Source organism: Cryptotermes secundus, unplaced genomic scaffold (genome assembly GCF_002891405.2).
Source record: "Cryptotermes secundus unplaced genomic scaffold, Csec_1.0 scaffold1251, whole genome shotgun sequence".
In the NCBI taxonomy this organism is placed as follows: Eukaryota; Metazoa; Arthropoda; class Insecta; order Blattodea; family Kalotermitidae; genus Cryptotermes; species Cryptotermes secundus.
In genome coordinates this window covers 717020-741900 of record NW_019721527.1, presented here as the reverse complement: position 1 = coordinate 741900, position 24881 = coordinate 717020, and the positions used below count along the sequence as shown (strand labels likewise).

The window sequence follows — 24881 nt, the reverse complement described above, 5'->3', positions numbered from 1 at the left end:
ATGACTTTGTGAATTTCATTGTCAGATAACATTTGTGAAGGACAGCACTGAACATACACTACCTGTACACTTCACACATTTCCTTTGTTCCACTGTTCTTCCTGGGGTGGCTCGGCCTTGAATTCTTGTTGACACTATGGCTCTTATTGAGTGTGGGGGAGTGGTTTAGTTGGTTTCACAGTTATCTGCAATGCCTGTGAAAGGTTCCTATGTTTATAGAAGTATGGGCAATTTGGAAAGTAACCTTCACTTATTTTAGACAGTTAATGTATGAGTGGGCAAGACCTCACGCACGTTGGGTAGCATCACATGACTCATTGCCTTGTAAATCACATAACTAGTCACCTAGTGTTTGCTGTCTCCACAGAGTGAGTTATGATGTTCTCTGTGATTGATAATCCTGCCAGCTGTGAAATTTGCACTCCAATCCACTCTCCCCATGCTAAAACCATGAGTGTTGCAGAAATCCATACTGAATTATGCACAGTTAATGACCAAAATGTAACGAGTAAAGGATCTCTAGGACGAAGGTGTAGAATGTCAAAAGGTGGGCAAACAAATGTTCACAACAAAAAGCGAAATAGTTGCCCATCTGTAGTGAATGACAATCTTGTTCAATGTGTTGACTAAAAAAAAATATGTGAAAGATGGCACTTTACAATTTCAGAACTTTTGTGTGAATTTCTACAAAGTTCAAGCATTAATCTCTATGAGATTATAGTAGTTAGGCTAGGCTATCACAAGTTTTGCACAAGACGGGTTCCAAAAATGCTTATGGGTGTGCACAAAAAGCAGAGAATGGCTTTAGCTTTGACTCCTTTAGAGCAATATCACAAAGATGGTGATGAATTTCTCAATCACATCGTACAAAAAACAGATGATAAAACATGGGTTTCATTTGTGAATGCTGAAAGCAAAGAGCAGTCAAAGCAGTGAACGAACACACATTCACCATACAAAGAAAAAAAGTTTAAACAAACGTTCTCTTCCATAGCAACTGGTTTCTTGGACAGGAAGAGTCCTGATGGTGGAATTCAAGCAACAAGGGACCACAATAACATCAGAAGTGTATTGCAAACACTAAGAAAACCGTGTGGGGTAATTCAGAACAAAAGGAGTGGAATGCTGACATACAGTGTAGTGGTCCTCCATGACAATGCACATCTGCATACAGCTGCTTGCACTCAAGCACTACTGGAGCATTTCCACTGGGAGTTGTCTGACCACCGTCCTTACAGTCTTGATCTCGCTCTGAGCAACTACCACCTGTTTACCTACCTGAAGAATTGGCTGCGATCACAGCATTTCAACAGTAATGAAGAGTGGATGGAAGGTATCAAAATGTAGCTGAGCTCACTGGCAGTAGACTTCTTTGACGCATGTGTACAAAAACTTATTCCCCGATATGACAAGTGTCTCAATTCTGGCAGTGACTACATTAAGAAGTAGCTTCAGTATGTACATATTATTTGTATATAATAAAATATTATCTCACATTGCTTGTTTTGTTAACACCTCACTGGAAGTTACTTTCGAAATAGTTCTTGTATTTTTTCTTGTTTTATGTGTATACTTATAAGGTCTTCTTATGTGCACTTATACATCTGTTAATGCTGGAATGTGCAGCACCTGTGTGTTGAGGAAGTTGCTGTCCATACCGGTGCACTGTGGACGGACCAAATGATTCAGACGATGGANATTCCGTTATCTGAGAGAGCAGTACTTTTATTTCTGTACAGGTTTTAAAAAATGTGATGAAAATAATGCTCTGTTGACAGGAATAAAATACATATTACCTATATGGGGATTTTCTGTACACTGGTATCTGCTGTTGTGACTCTTCACATATCCACTTAAACCAAACAATGCATCACCAACATAATATAAAAATTCTCAATCAAGACTTGATCTAAATGATGCCTCATCAACATAATATAAGTTCTCAATCAAGAATATTATTATACAGTGATTCCTGAAACCTCCTACAATATCAAATTCTCAGTCTATGTCAGATTGTGTACAACTGTCATTTTGTAATGTCATAATTTTACAAGAATTCTGTTCTGATATAAACCTAATTTTTTGGAATTCCACATTGAAGAGCTGAAAATGCAACAGCTTTGTCAGGTTTGTGGGTCATTTCATGTCAAATAAATATAGCTTAGGGGCAATATTTCCATGCCATCTCCGATTCTAGTAATATTTTCGGAGTGTGTTGCATCTCCTTATGAAGGGACACACATAATATTTTACCTTCCTGTGTCCATTAATTGCAGAGACACAGAATTTGGAATTTTCCTTAAAATTTTTCTCATTCTGATTCACTAAAGTGCTTGTTAACTCTGGTCCTAATTAAGACAGAGAGCTCAGCCTTGAACAACAGTGGAACCTCGCTTAACGAGCACCTCTCATAACGAGTAATTCGCATAGCAAGCAAAACATATTGTAAAAAATGACTCGCTTAACAAGTGACATTTCGCATAACGAGTGACGAGAGGGGAAGTCCCGGATTGTGCGCTTGCTACATCAGTCTGTGTTTAGCACTCGTTCTGCTAGCATCTTAGTGTCGCCTGTGATCATACATTTTTCCAAACTTGTGTTCAGACAAATTATTTGTGATTTATTTTGTGCAGAGTTTAATAACCCTTGCAAAAATGTCCCTGAAGAAAAAGCCGCAAAAAGACAGCCATAAGAGAATAAAAATAACCGTAGAAATAAAACGTAAAATCACTGAAAAGTGAGAACAAGGTGTGAGTGTGGCTGATCTAGCATGCACATACAATCGGTCTACATCAACGATCTGCATGATTTGGAGATGCATTGTGTTTCACAGCAAGAAGTTGTGGAGGAGAGTTTGTCAGAGGAGGAGGAGGAGGTAACAGCAAAGCATCAGTCATCTCGTGCAATAAGAGAAATGCTGAAAGCATGTGAAACTGTTGCAGTGTACATTGAGAAGCATCACCCTAATAAGGCAGTGGCTATGTGTGCTACAAATTTATTTAATGATAATGCTGTGTCACATTTTCACCAAATTTTTAAGTGTCGGCTAAAACAAATGTCTCTAGACAGCATTCTAGTAAAAAAGAATTAGATATGTATCATAAATAATAAACAAATTATTTCGATTTTTTTTTCTGCAAATTGAATTCGCATTCCAGGTTGGTTCATTCCGCATAGAAGAGAAGATGAAGATGATTCACACTCCTTAACAATGTATATATAATTTTCTTTGAATAAACGTTATACATAAAATTTTTTGAGTATTTTTTTCGGCATGGAACACATTATAGTATTTTACATTAATTTATATGGGAAAAATTGTTTTGCTTAACGAGTGTTTCGCATTACGAGTAAGATTCTGGAACGAATTATGCTCGTTAAGCGAGGTTCCACTGTACTTGAAAACTCTTTTTTAAGTGGGGTTCTCATTCAGTATGCAACTCAAAAATATTTGGCCACATCAATATTTTTAACTTAAAAGAAATATATAGCCAGAATTAGGAAGTTTTTCCCACAACATTTAGTGATCATTTTAATATATGAAGAGTTCTACCTTCTGGATATAATACCATATAATACCATGTATTCTGCTGACTTTCATGTGGCAACATGGCATTATATCCCAGAAGATACAATCTTCATACCTATCACTGTGAAAACCTCAAATCCTACATTTCAACATTTCTTCACACACATTATTATTTTGGGACACGAAAGTTATAAGAAGATACTGTCATGTGTTTAGAGACTATAGACAGGGTTTGGACTGGTAACTAGATTTACTGGACTCCTACAACTCGTGACTACAAGTAACTACTCGTATAACCATTTCACTAATTCACACACATTACAATTTACTATAATACGCACTAAATCTTCTCCTTCTTCACTAGGCATTGGCATTGCTACACAATGGCTTCCAATAATAGGAACTCCTCCGCCTCCCATGCCTCCACCGGAGAGTGACTGTCTCACAATGGCCTCAAACGTGGACTAGTCTGTCATGTCAGGTCATAGTTATGTTACAGCCAACAGCCAGTCAGCAACGCTGTTTTGTTGTCAAGCCCCATCTGGGGCCCAAGACCAGATTTTTGTTACTGTCAGACAGCTGTGGGTTTGTTGACGTGGAGTGCCCTCTCTGAAAAGAGGACGAGTCTGTTGTTTACCACTGCTGCTGGCCCTCGCCAGCACAGTCATATTCGGGTCCAAGTCCCATGAAACCCATGACCATATTTTACTGCCTCAGATTCAAGACTCCCCCAACCTGGAGGGCCAGGTCCCCGTATTTACATCCCTCAGGAACAGGATAGCCTAGTTATACACTCAGGCACTGGGTTCCCTTTTTGTTGCCTCCTGCAACCTGCAGAGCTCAGTGCAGGTATCTGAACCTGCCTCCACATGGGTTAATGATCTGTCTGCCTGCAGGCTCTCTCAATATAGCATCTGCATGGACCCAAGAGAGAATGCCAACTGCAACAGTTCCTGGTTGTGTTTGTGTCTGCTGCGGCACTCACATGATTCAGTCACTGTGAAAACATTTCTACAGAGCCACTGCCTACAAATGGACATATTCTTTGGTTCTGCTATGTTGCTTTCAACAGATATGTCACAATATGATTTTCTCTGTTAGTGGTCTCATTAAGTTTGATAAGTCATTGTTGTGACGTGTATAGTCATGCTGCAGGGCATCATGATTCATCCACCCTTTGAGATCATACCTGATGCCAATAGAGTTAGGCTGTACTTCCTTGTCTGACAAATTCGGCAATGGTTTGGTCACGGGCAAAATCGGTTTTAATTTTTCCCAAGTTTAAAATGGCCACAATTGTCAAAGAACTCAATTTTTCACAACAGTGTTGTAATCTCTTGAATGTACGTGTATGTCACAGTGCAACTTCCAAGAAAAACCTGAGACCTGTTCCTAGTATTCAGAAAGCACAGAGAATCTGCAATAAATGTAGGAAAACAACTGCAAATTTGCCTGAAAGTTTTGGAAATGAAGCAGCTCTCTCTTCTAGCTTAGAATATGATATAAACAAAAAGGAAGACTTAAACAGTTTTAAAACTGAGCAGACCAACCTAGTTTCTTCCTTAAATAAGACTGTGAGGTTCATTACAAGTATTCACAGGTGAAATTTCCAAAGGAAAAACTGAAGAAATTCAAAGGAGCCATGAACAGTAAAATATTCAATTTAACATAACAGACTCCAATCTTTGTGACAGTACAGGCAAGGATGAAATGTCAACACAGTTCAAAGAAAAATATAAAAAATCAGGTGAAAGGAGTGAACATAACGTCCATTATTTATCGTCTGTCAATACTGCAACACTCTTCCATTCACCACTCAATTTAGCTTAACATCATACTGTACACCTTAACACAGTTTAATAAAATATTGGTAACATATCAAGACACCTGAAGATGGCCGTTTGGGGCCAAAACAACGCACGCAATCACAAGGGAAGGACACAACACAGAACACAATATACACAAGAATATAGGAAGAGTACTCCCATAGGAAAGGATTGACATAACTTGCGAATTTGAAGTGTGCGACATATAGATTATAAATCTTGAAAAGTTTTAATATATAAATTTTATTATTATACATGACAAATTTATACTGTAATCATTTTATAAAGGAGACATGATGGCATACAGTGCAATGGTTTGACGTAAATAAAACCACACCTGAAGATGGCACATTAGTGCCAAAATATGTAGTGAAGAGAAAGGTGAAATTGTGCGCACTGTAAGATGGTTGGTACAAATACACATCATGAATGCCATTTTCTTTCTACAATTTTTAAAGGGTTGTTCATAATGAGAATTTGCATTGAGGCTAGTGGAGTAAATTTGATTATTATTAATCTCACAGCCTGATTTTGCATCACTTCTAATTTGTTCGCGATGGCTGGTGCTGCAGTTATTTCAGAGCCATACTATAGGACAGGTTTCATATATGCTTCAAATGTAGCATTAAATACATATCTTGAACTACCCCACTTGCTTCATGCAAGCCTTTTGAGAATGGTCTTTTTTCTACTCTCTTCTATACACGATTTCTCTACGTCAGCTTTTCATCTAAGTACATTCCTATATATTTAGCATTCATGCCAAAAATGTAAAATCAAACAGAGTGCTGCCTCCTGCAACAGCTGAAATGGTGAAGCAAATTTATGTACCTGATGAAATCAGCAGATCATGCTAGGAACAGAAGACTGTGTCTGTTCCCTCAGAAGGCAAGGTTCATCTTCAGAAATGATACTGTGTACAAAGAAACCTACTGAAGTTTCAAGAAACATAATTCTGAGATGAGCTTTAACTTCTGCAATATAATGCTGCGACCTCTGTTGAAAGTCAAACAAGTCAAGTCAGCTTTCAACAAACAAAACAGCATTATATACCAGAAAAAAAACTTTTAATAACCACTGCTGTGAGAACCTCAAATGTTACATGATCCTGAGATGTTGTTCGACTTTTCAAAGTTTGCCTACAATTATGTCTTGGCTGGAGCAAGTGGTACACATGCAATTTGTATGTGTATCATTCAACGGAATGTGACACTTATGATTTCAGGTGAAAAACTGTTTGATTTGACTGAAGAGCAAGTAGAAGCTTACAATTGTGTTGGTTCTGAGGTTCTCAGAGCAGTGGTTATGAAGAGTTCTACCTTCTGGGATATAATGCCATGTAGTCTGTTGACAGTCAATCAATGTTTCTCAGGAACAGATCACCTCCATCTGCAGGGTCAAAGAATAAGATGAACAAGAAACCAGCAGGAAAGCAGGTGGCAAGCAGAGGTAGGAGATATGAAATGTTGGCAGTCTTTGAACAGACTATCATTATTTATTTTAACTACAAATGGGTTTTTACCTGGTAGCAGTGGTACTACAATAAGATAAAACACATCACACAAAATAACACACCACTTGAACAAAACACAGCACACAAAATTACACAAACAATAATGGACACACTACACACAACGAATACAATGCAAATAGAATTACAACTATGACAAATACAATTATATAAATTAATATTGATAAAAAAACAGGCAAAAAACAGAAACAAACTCTGTGGCTTTTAGTCTGCAAGCAAACTATAACGACTGAGCGACTGCCGCTTGTTGGCAAAGTTAGTGCCAACTTTTGCAGATAGAGGGTGTCGCGTGGTCAGTGCAACATATTCCCATGGCCGTTAAACTCTGTTTTCTAGACCAAAGCCACTACTTCTCAGATAATCTGGTAGCACCAGAAATCGAACCTGGGACCTGTGGATCTGTAGCCAGGAACTCAGACCACTAGACCACAGAGACGGTAAAAAAAAGGCATACTACACTCTAAACAGTAAGAGTAATCAAATACATAATGTCATGAACTAATGCACTCACATTTCACCATGACCTTCCCTTTATTCCACTTCACTACACTTACACACCATTCATATCCTCCCCACAATTTAATTCACTTCACTTCACGTTCCCCCAGACCTTCATTTCACCTTATTTATCACTTTCCTAAACTTTTTCCTACAATTACTTGGTTTACAGGAGAGAGTCCCTAAAGTATCTGTAGGTAGCTGGTTCCAGAGTTGGATGGTCCTATTTACAAAGGAATATTTTCTTATATATGTATCTTGCTTTCTGCTCCTAATTTTTCTATCATGATTAAATCTGCTTAGAGAGCATGGTCTTTGTAATCTATCATCTATAGCCTTCCAAGCACGTTCTCCCATGTATGCTTTGAAAAGAGCACATATGAGAGCAATCTTTCTGCGCTCTGTCAAGGTTTCACTGTTCGAATTATTTCTATGATGTGCTAATTTAGCCACTATGTTTTGAACCCAGTCTGGCGCATTTATCTGTCCCTTCCAGTAAGGACCCCAGCACGCCACCACATATTCAAGAATCAGATGCACTAGTGATGCGTACGCTAAACTTTTAGTGTTACTATTTCCCTTTTTTAGAATATGCATTGTAAAATGAAGTGCCTTCCAGGCTATTTTCACCGTGTAATTAACTTGATCAGCCCAAATTAAATCACTGCATTAAATTATTACCAAGTATTTACAACTGATCGCTTTTAAAATTACTATGTCCCATAACAAATAATTTAGTGATTCCAATATTCAGACTCTCATGAAAGAAACTGCCTTGTTTTAGCTGGATTAATTATCATCGAATTTTCAACTGCCCACTCCCTCAGCCTGTTCAGATCTATCTGCAACTTCTCCATATCTTTATTATTTATAATTTTCCTATATATTATAGTCATCCACAGAAGGTCTAAAGGTTGACTCAATATTTCTCCAATCTTTAAAGAATGCATCCAGTTGTGTGTTAAGTACTACATTACAAAGTGTATAGCTAGACAATGGAGCGATAAACACCTTTTCGCTTAAGCACACTCAACAACAGAACAAATGTTTATAGGTCGTTGCTAGGCAACAGTCAGCATGCCAATGGACTGGAGAGGTAGCTATCACATGACTAGTGTTCTCTGTGGTCTTCCTTATGCAACAGTAGGACTGCGTTTTCCATGCATGGTCAGTGTGGAGGCTATATAATGACAGTTACAGATATAACAGTTTTCAAAGTATAACAGGCTTAAACTTGGCGGCGGTCAAGCATACCTGTACGACCGTTCAAGTGACTAGACTGCCCCACAATATCAAGACCTAAACTGTCAAACAGTAATAAATATCTGGTCATGAGCCTCAGATTGAGCTCGACACCAAGATTGACTGACTGACCATCAGTCGCAATGTGACTTTGATTCTGACTTGAACAGTTTTCAGTTTTAAGTGCAGTTCCATTCAAGTGAGTTCTTGGTAGGAGACAGCCATGAAAAGTTCAGTTTTGACTTCAGCAGAGTGCAGTTGAGTTCCAGACTGTCGGAACAAGAAATGACAAGAGGACATCATAGCGTTCCAAAATGCTAGTTAAGTGCTGAGATCCATTGCCAGGAGATGACTAGTGAAGACAGAGAATCCTAGTACATGTGAAGCAGTAAACTGCAGAATGTGTAAATCAGCAGTATTGCTGCACTGACTGTAATTAAAAGACGCTGTAACCAAAGTGCTAATAAATCCAATCACCCGAACTAGAACCCATCATTTTGGACGCATGTACCACCTTACACGTATACAGTATATATAAAGAGAGAGTTTTTCTCAGTATTTTATGTGGAATAAATATTTTGATACTCTCGAGTATTCTGTTCTTGAAATTATTCCATACCTCCTCAACATATCTACCATTGCTTGCCCATATTACGAATCGATCCCACAGGAATGTTTACAGGCCTAAAGACTTATGAAGGATACTCCTGCAATTTACATGCACCAAAACCATCAAATTACCCTCTATCCTCTGTGCCCCTCTCGTGGCTACCCATTCATAACTTGTCACCTCTTCTGTCTTCCTCATCTGATTCCTTTTCGCTTCTTCCCTCTTTATCATCTGCCAGACTAGTGTTAGATGTTCTTGGGTAACTGTCTTCCATGTCCTTTCAAGCATTCTATCCTTGTTAGTACTCAGCAACAGTCACTCCTTCGAATTGTGTCCTCCACCATCAAAGCCACAAACTCTAGAATACAGTTGGCTTAGTCTTCTTACTGCACTTGGTCCCAATTCTCAATCCAACTATTCGGATCTACAAATGTAATACCCAACATCTTCACTATTCAGTCATGTCTGCTGTTTAATGCTCTGATTCACTGCCATGACACGTCTCTGCATCTAAGTATGCCACTCAGAACTAATCTGGATTAAGGAAACTTAGTTTCTTCCTGATTCACTCGAGCATACACATCACCCATTACATAATCAAGACCTGCAGTTCATCTTAAATCATTAGCACCTACATGAATTACAACAGTATCAGCGCTCCCTAGATTTCCATGACTCTTTGCAGTTGTTGAGTTCTAATTCCCGGAAAGCAATGTACCCTCACATGTTCAGATTCTACATTCCATATAATCAAGTCACCCAACACTAAGCACTCTGCAACCCCCAGGTTGTCTCCGCACCATATCATGCTTGCCAAGCTTGCATCCAGCTACCGCCCCTCGTAACAGCTCTTCCAACCCTTCGTTCTTCCGTTTTAGTTCAATTTGTTGCAGAGCATTTCCAGTTTCTCCTCTAGTTGTTCCATCTGCACCTATCACAACTCCACTTCCCACTATTAGCCATTTGAGCCTTGACGTTTCCACAGATATTGTGAAACCGACGTCCACACATCACACTGTGTTCCAGATTTTAAATTCCTGTCACACCCACTACACAATACTTGCAGACTGTTCTCAGTCTCCACACCAGGTCCAGGATTTTCCTTCAGCCTGCCAATTACTAATAATATTTTCTTTAGTTGACCTAATCCTTCCAGCCACACTAGGCCCTGGGGTTTACTCCACCTCTAACAGAAATGAGTACCACGAATTTATTAAATAATTTTCCTGGGGAGTAAAGCGCAGCCATCTCGTAAGGCTGACAACCTTACCGCCATCTTTGAGCCGATTGTCTAGATAATGTGGGACCCTCAACGTCTCACAACCCTATGGGCCTTCACGGCCTGGTACAGGGATAGCTTTACTTTTTTTTACTTTTTACAGTTAAAGCCGCTGCACAGAGAAGCATATTCCCTACATAACTTATTGCTTGGCCATTACTGTCTCGGCCTTGGGCAGTATGCCATGACATCTTTGCAGCCCAGGTACCCATGCTGACTCAGTAGTCCCCCAGGTAGCAACTCATTAATAGCACCACTCAAAAAACACATCCGCTTTCAACAACCCTCGAGACCAGACTGGCAAAAGTTAAAGGAGACTGGCAGTGAGCAAACAAACAATGTACAGAGTTCATATGGGAAGTTCAATCTCAAGAAAATAAATGAGGTAGAGGGTGAAGAGCAGTATCATGTTCAAATCACAAATAGGTCTGCAACTAGGAAAACTTACACCCTGAGGTAGATATTAATACACCTTGGGAAACTATTTACAGAGAATATAAAAATGTCTGCCAAAGAGAGTCTAGGTTATTATGAATTGAAGAAGCATAAGCCATGGTTTGATGAAGGATTCTCAAAATTATTTGACCAAAAGAAGCAAGCCAAATTGCAGTGGCTACAGAATCCAAGCAAAATAAATGGGGATCATCTGAACAATATAAGACATGAAACCAGCAGGAAATTCAAGAATAAAAAGAGGGAATATCTGAAATACAAAATTGATGAGCTTGCAATGCACAGAAACAACAAAAACATTTGACTTTAAGAGGGGTTACCAACTAGAAGTAACTTACTGAAGGATGAGAATGGTGATCTGTTTACAGATTCCCACAATATTTTCAACAGGTGGAAGAACTACTTCTCTCAGTTATTGAATGTACATAAGGTCAGTGATGTTAGGCAGACAGAAATACATATAGCTGAGACATTAGTACCTGATCCTAGCCCTTCTGAGGTTGAAAATGCTACTGCAAAATTGAAAAGGTATAAATTGCCAGGTAATGATCAAATTCTGTAAGAACTAATTCAAGTAGGAGGTGAAATATTATATTATAAGATCCATAAGCTAATTAATTCTATTTGGAATAAGGAAAAATTGCTGATCAGTGGAAGGAGTCTATTAACATACCAGTTCACAAGAAGGGTGACAAAACTGACTGCAGTAATTATTGTGGGATATCACTGCTATCAACATCATACAAAATTTTATCCAATATTCCTCTCTCAAGGTTAAGTCCATACATAGATGAAATTATTGGGTATCATCAGTGCGGGTTTCAACATAACAGATCAACTACCGATCAGGTCTTTGGCATTCATCAGATACTAGAGAAAAAATGGGAGTACAATGAGACAGGAGCACACAGTAGCATAGTTGGTTGACACACTATGCCACAACCCGGAAGGTCACGGGTTCGCGTCCTAATGAGGTGCATTTTTTCAATTGACCTCATTCTTCCAGCCACAGTATGGCCCTAGGGTTGACTCAGCCTCTAACAGAAATGAGTACCAGGAATCTTCCTGGAGGTTAAAGGGTGGCCAGCATGTAAGGTCACAACCTTTAGGTCAGTTGGGAGGGAAGCTTCAGACAATATTCTGTTATAGTTCGAGGTACCCATGAAACTAGTTAGGTTGATTAAAATGTGTTTAAATGAAACGTCTGGTAAAGATCATATAGATAAACCTTTGTCTTGTAATTTCCCTACCCAGAACGGTCTAAAACTAGGAGATCCTTTATTGCCACTTTGCTTTATAATATGCCATTAGAAAGGTCCAGGAAGACCAGGTGGGACTGAAACTAAATGGGACACATCAGCTGCTGGTCTGTGCTGATGATGTGAATTTACTGGGTGATAATATAAATGCCATAAAGAAAAACACACAAACTTTAATTGACGCTAGTAAGGATGTTGGTCTACAAGCAAACACAGAGAAAATTAAGTAAATGTTGCTGTTTTGTCACCGGAATGCATGGCTAAGTCATGAAATAGATGGGCAACAGATACTTCAAAAATGTGGCACAGTTCAGCTATTTGGTAATGACTATAACAAATCAAAACCTGATTCAGGAGGAAATTAAGATGAGGTTGAACTCTGGTAATGCTTGCTACCATTCAGTCCAGAACCTTTTGTCTTCTCGTCTGCTGTCTAGAAACATAAAAATTAGAATATACAAAACTATAATTTAGCCTGTGATTCTGTATGGGTGTGAAACTTGTTATCTGACATTAAGGGAGGAACATAGACTGTGGGTGTTGAGAATATTTGGACCGAAGAGACATGAAGTGACAGCAGGTTGGAGAAAACTACTTAAAGAGGAGCTTCACAACTTATACTCTTCACCAAGAATAGTTAGAATGATCAAGTCAAGGGGGGTGACATGGGCAGGGCATGTAGCATGAATGGGGGAAAAGAGGAATACATAAAGGATGTTGGTGGAAAGCCAGATGAAAAGAGACCACTAGGAAGACCAAGATGTGAGTGGACAATATTAAAACATAGCTTAGAGATATAGGACGGGATGGTATGAATTGGATTGATCTGGCTCAGGATAAGGACCAGTGGAGGGCTCCTGTGAGCACAGTAATGAACCTGTGGGGTCCATAAAATGCTGGGAAGTTCCTGAGTAGCTGCACAATTATCAGCTTCTCAAGAAGGGCTCAGCTCCATGAATGAGTGTGAGCTCACAAAAGAAGTTTTCACTTTTAACTCTCATGGCAACAGTGACTTACATTGGAAAGTTGATCCATGTCTAGTATCAACTAGTAAAATGGATATCTGTAGAATTTGCTGTGGAGCAGCTTCTAAGAAACACTCAAACACACGCAGAAATGCCACATCACTATCTTCCTTCAGCATTTTTTCATAGAATCGGCGCTGATTTATAATATCTTGCTGCTTCTCTGCACGCCTGGATTTCAGTGCATAGCTTAAAGAATCACAGTACCTGTAGAGGCAAAATTAAATTAAATTAAACACACTACTCTGATGTGAGATCCTTACAGAACACCAGAATCTACAGACAATGACTCGATGCCTTATAGTCTGAGTTACTAACAACAGAGAATGGGAGACACAGCTGCCCCAGGTGATGCAGTCCATGGGGCAACAAAATGGGCAGATTAATTCATATTTTGAAAGAAATATTTAGGTGGATTCAAAATCTATATTGTGAGAAAGCATCTATTAGTTTAATCCAGTCTGTATGTCTGTCTGCATGAAATAATTTGAGAATGGCTGAACTGATTTTCAAGAAATTTTGCATCTAAGATATTTATGAAAAATTGTCAAACAATTTCAAATATCAAGATCAGCAGAATGGAAGTAGTGTTTACTGTAACTCTTTCATTCATTGTGACGGAATAATTTGGCTCACAATTATCTGATCATTATGAAAACAGATTTATCTGATGGTAGATATTTCTATATATGACCCTAATTTAACATTTTATTCAATGAAAATCATGAACCTAGAAATATAATGCAAAATGTGGAATAACCGAAAGTGTTGATTATTAATTATGACTCTTTCAGTCATTATGATAGAATAATTTGGCTACTAATATCCAATCATTATGAAAACAAGTTTATTTGATGGTATATATTTCTGTATATGCTTCTTGTTAAGCATTTCTTTATTAAGTTCATATTCTTGAATTTTCATACAAATTTTAGGACATCAGTGAGAAGAAAATCTAATAGTTGTCAAATCCTCTTAACCTTTAACGTCCGAAGTGCCCCAATCGGGCCAATGATGAGTATGGTTGTCTTGGCCAAAGTACCCCGTTTTGGCCAGTCGGGTATTTAAAGTCCACTAGTGGAAACGCGCACACATGCCACTAGTAGAACCACATGCAGTCCTTAGTATTTATTTTAAAATGTATTAATTATAATACAAACTTGAGGAAAACCCTAATAGAGGAAATAAAATGATACCTAAGTGAACAACAACAAAAAAGAGTACACAGATGAGTTATGCCCAAACTTATCCACGAGCCAGTACTTTTATTGCAGATTCTGCAGAGTGTGTTAAAAATATATAGCAAAATTCGATGTGCATACTTTTTTTGTTATCTGCTTGATGTATATATAGGTTGAAACTAAACTACGGTATTCAATTTCACTATGAATGCACAGATAACAGATCACACTCTGTATCTCAGCCACGGTGCAACTGCTCGTTCATGATGATAGAAAGGGCAATAATCTCTTCCAGCTATAACAGAAGGTCTTAGCATTGAAGAAGGGACCCCTCGAAGCTTTTTCTTGAATACCCATGCTTTCATTCTTCTGTTTTAGTCAAAAGACTCAAAAATCTGAAGGCTGTAACAAAGTTGTAAGGTTTTCCAGCAGAGAACCAAATTATTTTATTGCTTCCATCTGTTTTCTGACACCAGGGACTGCTAAAATTTGTCAAGTGTTACAAACAGAAGTGAATTTATAATGCAGAACAACTCTGTGAAGAACTGGGAAACCGTTTTTGCAGTACGCATCAAAATTAAAAGAAAAAAGTTGAAAATAGCGTATAACATTTGGTATAAAAATGTTCATATCTTCCATTATAATATGTGACACTATGTTCTTTGCTGATACAAACAAAGTTAGTTCGATCCATTTATCATAAAAATTGTGTAAGATACAGCATTTTTAAACACAATGCTTATAATTGTTTAAGTGCTCTAAGAGGAACGGACACTTAAACGCAGAGTAGCAACGGGCATTTAAACGTGCACCAGCAGTCGGCATATTTAAATAAACTCCGGCCAGCTCAAGTTTACCACCATTTCAAAAGTTCGGCGATTAACGGTTAAAACTACAAAAGGTCTACTAGACTCTTCTCTAACCAATGTTCAAGGATCAAGGAACATTTATTTTGTTTATTTTTGTGTCTTTTGAGGGTCAGAAATGATTTTTTCCCCTTTTGAGATACAAGACCTCAAACAGTGTGTTGAAACCATAAAACTGTCATCTTGCCCTGAAGAAGTCTGTTTTTCAGAAGCTGCTCTTGCCTTTAATTTCCTTTCCTTCCCTTCCTCTTTCTTTCATCTCTGTTTTTTGTATATGTTTTAACTTTGAAGCATTACAACAAAAGTTTTTTTTCTAAATTGTAAAGACCCCACTCTTCTCCAAATTCAAATGGAAAAAATCGAATGCACCTAATTTAAGTTACACATAAGCATACACGTACTTTTTTATTTTCCGCACTAAATGCATTTTTAACTTTTGAGCTATGAGAAAAAAATGAAAGCTTTTATTTAAATATGTGCACGCTGTTTGAATCAGGTACTTCATACACTGTAATTAGTGCTCTATACCGTTCAGTCTTTACAGATGCAAATATAGCTCAATAGCAACAGTTTCATACTTACCCTAGTAAAAGAGCTAGCAGTCTTCTACCTCACTGTTTTGTAGCTCTGAACATATTTTTGCTAATAACTTTGTTCAAATATGCTGAATGGTGATCTGCTTGCAGATTCCAACATTTTGAATAGGTGGAGGAACTACTTCTCCAGTTATTGAATGTACATAGGGTCAGTGATGTTAGGCAGACAGAAATCCATACAGCTGACCTGTTAGTCCCTGATCCTAGCCCTTCTGAAGCCGAAAGTGCTATTGCAAAATTGAAACGGTATAAATCACCAGGTAGCGATCAAATTCCAGCAGAACTTACATATGCAGGAAGCGACATAGTACGTTCTACGATCCACAAGCTAATTACTTCTATTTGGTATAAGGAAAAATTGCCTGATCAGTGGAAGGGGTCTATTAACGTACCAGTTCACAATAATGGTGATAAAACTGACTGTAGTAATTATAGGGGGATATCACTGCTATCAACTTCATACATAATTTTATCCAATATTCTTCACTCAAGGTTAAGTCCATACATAGATGAAATTATTGGGGATCATCAGTGTGGGTTTCGACGTAACAGATCAACTACAGATTAGATCTTTTGCATTGGTCTATGCCGATGGTGTGAATCTACTGGGTGATAATGTAGATACCATAAAGAAAAACACACAAACTTTAACTGACGCAAGTATAAAGGTTGGTCTAGAAGTAAACACAGAGAAAACTAAGTACATGCTGCTGCCTCATCACCAAAATGCAGTGGAAAATCATGACATAAAGATAGGAAACAGATGTTTTGAAAATGTGGCACAGTTCAGATATTTGGGAATAACGATAACAGATTGAAACCTGAGTCAGGAAGAAATTAAGAGGAGACTGAATTCGGGTAATGCTTGCTACCTATTCAGTTCAGAACCTTTTGTCTTCATGTCTGCTGTCCAAAAACATAAAAATTAGAATATACAAAACTATAAGTTTGCGTGTGGCCCTGTATGTGTGTGAAACTTGGTCTGACATTAAGGGAGGAACACAGACTAAGGGTGTTTGAGAACAGGGTGTTGAGGAGAATATTTGGACCGAAGATAGATGAAGTGACAGGAGGTTGGAGAGAACTGCACAATGAGGAGCTTCATAACTCGTACTCTTCTCCAAGTATAATTAGAATGATCAAGTCAAGGAGGATGAGGTGGGCAGGGCATGTAGCATAAATGGGGGAGGCGAGAAATGTGTATAAGATATTGGTGGGAAAGCCAGAAGGAAAGAGACCACTGGGAAGACCAAGGCATAGGTGGGTGGACAATATTAAAATGGATCTTAGAGAGATAGGATGGGATGCATTGGATTAATCTGGCTCAGGACAGGGAACAGTGGAGGGCTCTTGTGAACACGGTAATGAACCTTTGGGTTCCATAAAATGCTGGGAAGTTCTTGAGTAGCTGCAGAACTGGCAGCTCCTCCAGAAGGGATCAGCTCTATGAGTAAGTAAGTAAGTAAGTAAGTAAGATGAAACTCTTCCATCAGATTACCTATCTTAATGCCTTCAGAAATCATTGTTCACAAGGGAATAAATTCATACGCAAGAGTTTCAGGAACAACTTGTAAGATGTCTGTTGCAATATAACTTTGCTTTGTGAAGTCTGAAAACTGCATCTGTTCTGATGTTCCAATCTGTAATGCAAAAGTGAAATTCCCTGTGCTTGAGCAATTAAGCATTCCACCACACAGATGTACGGTGTGGTGGAAGCACAGTTCAACCATTCTTAACCTTGGCATTAGATGGGAGTGGTCTGTTTCATGCCATTACCACTTTGCCCTTGGGGAAACAGCACCTGGTACTCACTGTATGGGAGACTGGGTGGGACCAAAAGCCAATCTGCCACACTGATTAAAATATGGTCGTGTTATGTGTATTGCTTGGATTTACATGCAAGGACAAAAACATAAAATCTGCAACCTTCAACTAACTTCAATGACAGGGGAACAGAGGTCTCAAGTCTCCAGCTGATTCTATAATGGAAGAAAAACTGTTGATAGATTTGAGGTTTTCACGGCGGTGACTATGAAGAAGGCAGTCTTCTTGGATTTGGCACCGTGTATATGTGGTGTTAACCGACGTTTCGGAGGAATGTCGGTTAACACCACATATACACGGTGCCAAATCCAAGAAGACTGCTTTCTTCAAAACTGTTGATGTTTGGTTCATAACAGGACAAATACTTTGTTCAATTTCTTTATGAGATGATGGTCAAAGATATATAGTTTAGGACCCAGCTGTCATAAAACTATGAGACTTCAAATTATATCATCAGAAACTCATGCAAGGTCACTCCTGACTTTTTGTCATAAGTGATAAAGAAATCTTCTCACTCACAGCTAAGTACCTGTATTAGGCAATGCTGAAGGGTGGGGAAGAACAGTGATTCATTAGTACCTTTTAATATTCCATAATATATTCAACACATTATTAATTTTGATATATGGTATACCTTTATATTTATCTTTTATCTTATTTATGTATTTGCTACTTTAATTATAACACCAACTTGAGGCAAAAGTTTTATGTTAGTATATAATACATGTTACACTGTTAGGGATCCATATCAGTATTTCAATGACTATACATATTCCTGTGTATAACTGCCTGATGATGGTCTTATATGACTGAAACATGTAGCAGGAATAAAGATCGAAATTAAAACTGAGTATTTCTTGTGTTGACGGTAGACATAATTCCTATTTATATATATATATATATATATATACATATCTGTATATCTGTTTCGCTTTACCTGTAGTAGTGTTTCGATAACTTTCCTAAAAATTAATGACAATTCTTTTAACACAGAATGAATGTGAATTCCTTTTCTTTTGCACTCCAACAGATCTATCACAGGGGGTGAAAGTTGGGTTTTTCAGTATACCAAGAGACAAAGCAACACAGCATGCAAAAGAAATTTGCAGGCTCACTTCGCCTCAAGCAAATGATGATTTCAAAATGAGAGATCAAGACAATATTTGTAATTATTTGTAATAATTTTGTAACCAGCACTTCCTGTACAAAATTCCTAAGGATGATAATGAATGAAACTTTGTCTTGGGATTATCATACTGAAGCACTTGCAAAAAAAAATGAGCAAGGCTTGTTATAATTAGAAGCACCAAAACATACATGACTACCTCATCATTCAAAATAATTCATTATGCTTTCTATCACTCAGTGATGAGCTACAGAATCATATTTTGGGGTAATTCCCCACACAGCACCACAATTTTTTGTTTACAGAGAAAAGCAATTAGAATTATGGAAGGATGTGGGAATAGGGTTTCCTGTAGAGACTTATTTAAGAAACTACATATTTTGTCTCTGACATCTCAATATTTATTGTCCTTATTGATGTTTGTAGTTCAACATAAAAACCTTCATATAACGAGCATTAAAAGTCACAACCTAGAAACTAGGCAAAGTAATAATGTATATATTCCACAGGCAAACTTAACCACTTATCAAAAAGGAGCCTATTATTCGGGGATAAAAAACTTTAACCAATTACTCTCTCATGTTAAGAATGTTAATGGTAACATAGCTAAATTCAAAACCACTTTAAAAAAATTGTTATACACGAATTCACTATACTCATTAGAAGAGTACTTTGATCAATAATGAGAGTTAGTTATAATAAACATATCTGAATGTAAATTTTATGCTTCACTTGTGTGTTATATTTGTAATTTAAGATTTGTTTGTTCATTGTAAACTCATTTTATAATGCCTGTTTTGTTTTAATTATGAGTTCTACCTGTGCATTGCCAATTAATCTTATTTTCAGTAATCTGAAGGATTTATTTACTATTTGTAACTCATGATTGTTTATTGTGGATTTCTTATTTAGTATGACTGTTCTTAAATGATGTTTCTGACTTTTTTTTATGTAATCTATGGCCTTAACTATTTATATTTTATACTCTTGTAATATTCCATGTAAACAACTTTTGTAATTGGCCTGTATGTACTGAGTGAGAACAAGTTCTGTATCCATCTTGTGGATGTCTGGAATACTGAATAAATACTAATACTAATACTATAACAAAATCAAGATGTCTTGTTTACCAATCAAGACTGACCTTTTCTTTTTCAAAGGTGACAATTTACTAATCATACAATAACTAAAAGTCTTCTTAAATGAGCAGCAGAATTACCCATTTACTTCTAAAGTTAAAAGTTGATGTCTCTATTTCGAGAGAAATTAGGTTTCACAAGCATACCATTTGGTCAAAATTACAAATATTACCTCAAGACTGGTGCCAGTTGAAACAGCAACACAAGAATACGGATAACCCACTTCCTTGATGCCATTTTTGACACTGAATTACATTCCTTGTCAATAGCATACCTGTAATGTAATACGCTCATTGTACATTACTAAAATATATAAACTGTTTACTAATCAAGAGTATTACTGCTTCTACTTACATTCTAACACTAATAACGGTGTTGACGAGGGCAGGAAAGAGTATAAATATCACTGTAAGAATAGAATATTCACTCCTACCACTGTGAAAATAGCGATAGGCTAAATTAATATCTAAACCTATATCAATTATATGGCTAATTATCGACACTATAAGGACAAGAATATCGAAGTTCGTAACATGTCCATTATTTGGGACAAAATCAACATCATCTTCAGCATACACTTGTGATGAAATGACTGTACTCTGTAACCCGACATCTTCCTCTTTATTATAGTACTGACTCTTATCGTCAGCTACTAAATCTGTCAACATTTTACTGCAAAATACTTGTTATACTTGTATAACAGAACACCAGAAGCAATGATTTCACAACCGATATTTTTGTACATAAAACCACACATGCCATTTGTCACAATTTATTACGTAGGATTACGAAATTCTTTTCCTTAACCTCCTTAACTGACCACATTTTAAAATACCGATTAACCAGAAATCGGAAAGTTCTCATGTTTGATCACTCCGCTCTGTGTAATTTAATCTATATCCATCTGAGTCAATGATCGTCAATGATCGTCAATGATCGTGTTCAATTTTTGATACGAGGTATCTACGACTCCAGCGCAATCAATGCTTAGGGGTTTGATGCTACTGTCATGTGCGTCATGTGTAATAATCACGGAGATCATGGAAATACCGTTCGGTATGTGGGATTTGAAGTCCACACGGGAGAGAGCATGAAGAGTAGTAACTTCTCCAGGGATACACGGCCGTGTAAAAAGAATGAATTTCCCAGCATTTTATGGAAAACGAAGGGTCATTACGGTGTTCACAGTGTTGATTTTCTTTGTGTCGTGCTTTCATATCACTTAACAGCCATATTGGCCGAGAAGAACCCTTTATAATAATAATAATAATAATAATACAAAACAACAACAAATGAATATAGATCACTATTACCAACATGAACATATTTACATTACTAGATTCTCCACATTCGTCCTTAATTTCAAAATGTTAGAAACACATTTCTCATTTTCCTCCTTAATTTCAAAATGTTGTCAACATTATTAGCTGTTTTACAAAGTTAAATTGCATAACACTTAGTAATTTAGGTCTTCAGATTACAAAATTAGTACATGTAATTCAAATTTTCTCAGTCTTATCAAAATCAGACTTATTTCTTCTTAAGTATAATGTCTCTAAACTTGGTAAATTTCTCTGGTGATAGAGAGTTTGTTAAAATGTCTGCCACCTGAGTTTCAGTGTTACAATATTTGACTGAGAACAGTTTCTCATTCAATTGTTCCCTTATATAGTGATAGCTAACATCTATGTGCTTACTCCTACGCATTACTGTCCAGATTCTATTAACTTGATTGCACTCTGATTGTCGACACACAGTTCAGTTACCACCCTTTTTCCTGTCAACTCCTCTATCAACGTCTTTAGATATTTCAATTCTTTACAGCACTCAGCTGCTGCAATATATTCGGCCACAGTGGTTGATAATGCAACAAAACTCTGTTCCCTAGAGCACCATGCTTTAGGCCCCCTGACATCATAATTACATAGCCCGTTACACTCTTCCTATCCTTTACATCCCCTGCATAATCAGCATCACTAAATGCTTCCAGTTTCACAGTTTCAGAATCAGATAAGGTATATTTTATTCCTCAATCTCATGTACCCTTCACATACCTAAGGGTCCTTTTTACATTCTGTCCAGCCTGTCACTATACCGATTGATGTATCCCAGCTCAGTAACACGCTAAGATTACACAAAATATCAAGATTAAATTTCACACTTTTAACCCATGCATACATAATACACTGTGTTGAAATTCAAACACCGAGATCCTATGATTTTTTAGTTCTTGGACATTATCCACCATCCTGTTTTTTGTTTAAAACACAGCATGTCAGAGAAATGTTTTTGTCTTCCAGTTGGGCCCAATTGATAGAGCTTATCTCTGGAAAATAGCACCACCACAAATTAGAATGTATAAACAAAACACAATATCAGACATCAGTGGGAAATAAAGATTAATATAAAATATCCACACACATGAGGCCTGGCACCTATGGCCTTGCATATTGTAATGGCCAGTGTCTGTATAATCATTGTACTATCAAAATAGAAGCCCACAGCAAAGAGATGAGGGTGTCACTATAGACCAAGGGTCTCCAAACTACGGCCCGCGATGTGATTTTATCCGGCCCGCGAAAGAATTGTGCAGAAATGTGCCAATTGAACTAATTTTCCATTGAGTACTGGTAAAAAAAAATACTTGTTCATAGATTTCAAATTCAGTAATTAAGATTGTGTTCAAAATATAGTGATATTCCATATTATGTTAATATTAGTATTATTCACAATTTTACTAATTCTGGACTGTATACTGCGTGGTATTTCTTCGTACTTGTTCGGCCTCAATCGGCAGTGTCACTTCGTGGCAATGTAGGTAGCGCGAGCAGAATTTCCATCCTCGTTTGCAAATTTCGTCATTTCAGATGTGAAAGAACAATTTTGGAAGCGATTTGCTGATTTTGATGCCAGTGCTTAGGAAATTAGATTGTTTCAAAATCCGTTTGACTGTGATGCTGCAGATGTCCCAAGTCAAATTCAAATGGAAATTATTGAACGTCAGGAAAATTATCGTATTAAAGACAAATACAAGGAAGGAAATTTGATCGAATTTTATAAATTTCTGAACTCTGAGCAATTTCCAAATTTAAAGAAATTTGCTTGTAAATTTATCTCCATTTTTGGGACGACATATCTGTGTGAACAAACTTTTTCCCAGATGAAGTACATCAAGTCGAAATACAGGGCAAATTTATCCGATGAACATTTAAAGTCGCTACTTGTGATTAACGTTTCAAAATTTGAACTTCAATTTAATCAGATTTTAAGAATTGTGGGGTTTTACATCGTTACTTCGATGGCAACCCACTTCTTTGGAACAGTTTTGTAGGTCCTGAAAAGGACCGTTGGTTGCTGAGATGCTTGACTGGTGAGGTAGCGCAGCGCACGCCAGTAGGAAGGGAAGTCGGTTACGGTGTGTTGAGGCGGCTGAGTCAGTTGAATGGCCGCAGTGCGGTCGTTGCTGGAGGTTGCTTGGTTGCTGGAAAAGGTTTGCTTGCCGAGCGCGGTCGCAGGAGTGGAGCTACGACAGTTGCCCAGTGTGTCGGGCATGACTACCGACGAATCGAGATGGCCGAGTTGCCCAGTGAGTCGGATGTGAGACCGCCGGACAGCCGAGGCAGTCGTACCTGGTGCAGCGAAGTGCCAATGCCTCCAAAGACCGCTGACCGACAAAGCGTGCTGATTGCTTGTAGATTGCTTGAAGACTGCTGATCGAAGACTGATTACTTGCGAGCTTGTGCTCCGCCTTTTATACAATGCGTATTGGCGGAGTAAAAAATTTTGCTGAGCGCTGGTTGGCTAGCGCGCATAATGATGTGGATTCAGGCTAGTAGCAAGCGCTGTATAAATGCGAACATTGGATGCAATTTGATTGGTTTGTCATCCATCACCTCCCCCAAAATACTCCAGCGGAGGATATCTCTGACGGTCTGGTGAGTCTGGGTTTTGACGTTATTAACGTCAAACAAATGACAACTAGTCGTCGGACGCCTCTGGAAGGAGCAAGGTCCATCAATCTTCTCCTCTTCCTAGTGACCCTCCCAAGAACCAAAAAGTCCCAAGAGCTCTTCTGGTTAACCAACCTCTGCCACATTGCCATCAGGGTAGAGGCCTACAAAGCGCAAAACAGGCTTACACAATGTTACAACTGTCAACAGTTCGGCCACGTTTGGGCTAACTGCAAACAGCCCCCACGTTGTTTGTGGTGCGGAGGTGGCCACTTACACAAGGAGTGCCCAGAAAAGGAGAACTCTGTCTCCACCCCAGTATGCTACAACTGCCGATTGGCGGAGGGAGAAAAGCCACATCCCGCCAATTATCGGGGTTGCAAGCATGCCAAGAAGAGCAACAGAGAAGGAAGGGTCAGAGAACGTCCAAAACTACGGGGAGGGTGTTCTCTTCAGCCATCGTCACTCCAGGTGTCTCCTTCGCAGCAGGTCTCCGAGGCAGTACAGCAGAGCAGCAACAGCGCCCTCAGGAAAGCCATGTTCCGGTGGCTACAGCCACAACAAAGAAGCAGATTGTACCGGCCCCTGCTCCGCAGAAAGAAACAGGTCAGTCAGTTCAGGCTACTCACGTAAACGGTCAAACTCTCGACAATATGTTGAGAGTAGTAACTGTAGTACAGCAGATTATGACAGAGGTCAGTGGTGCAGTGTCCGAGGACAAAATAATGGCCATTACCAAAATTGTTCTAAACCTTGTGAAACAAAATGGCCACTAGAGTTCATAGGCCCCTCAAAGTCATAGCATTTAATGCAAACGGCATTGGGAGGCAGCGCTATGAGCTCAGTAAACAGCTGCAAGACCTACACATAGATGTGGCCCTGTTTTCAGAGACACATCTGAAACCTCATGAGAGGTTCTTTATTCCAAATTACCACTTTTATAGAAT

At 38.2% G+C, this 24881-nt stretch overlaps 1 protein-coding gene across 3 annotated transcripts in view; it reads right to left on the bottom strand.

The window, feature by feature from the left end:
- The window catches only part of LOC111875562 (XK-related protein 6), a 41728-nt gene extending 20853 nt beyond the window's left edge, over positions 1-20875 (bottom strand). For all 3 annotated transcript variants that reach the window (XM_023871904.2, XM_023871905.2, XM_023871903.2), the window contains exons 1-3: positions 20339-20875; positions 20157-20258; positions 13245-13459 (exon numbers count right to left, since the gene is read on the bottom strand). In XM_023871904.2, coding sequence (XP_023727672.1) covers positions 13245-13459; positions 20157-20258; positions 20339-20652 — 631 coding nt within the window. In that variant the 5' untranslated portion in view covers positions 20653-20875. The remainder of the gene's footprint in view (positions 1-13244; positions 13460-20156; positions 20259-20338) is intronic.
- Positions 20876-24881: the final 4006 nt, after the last annotated feature.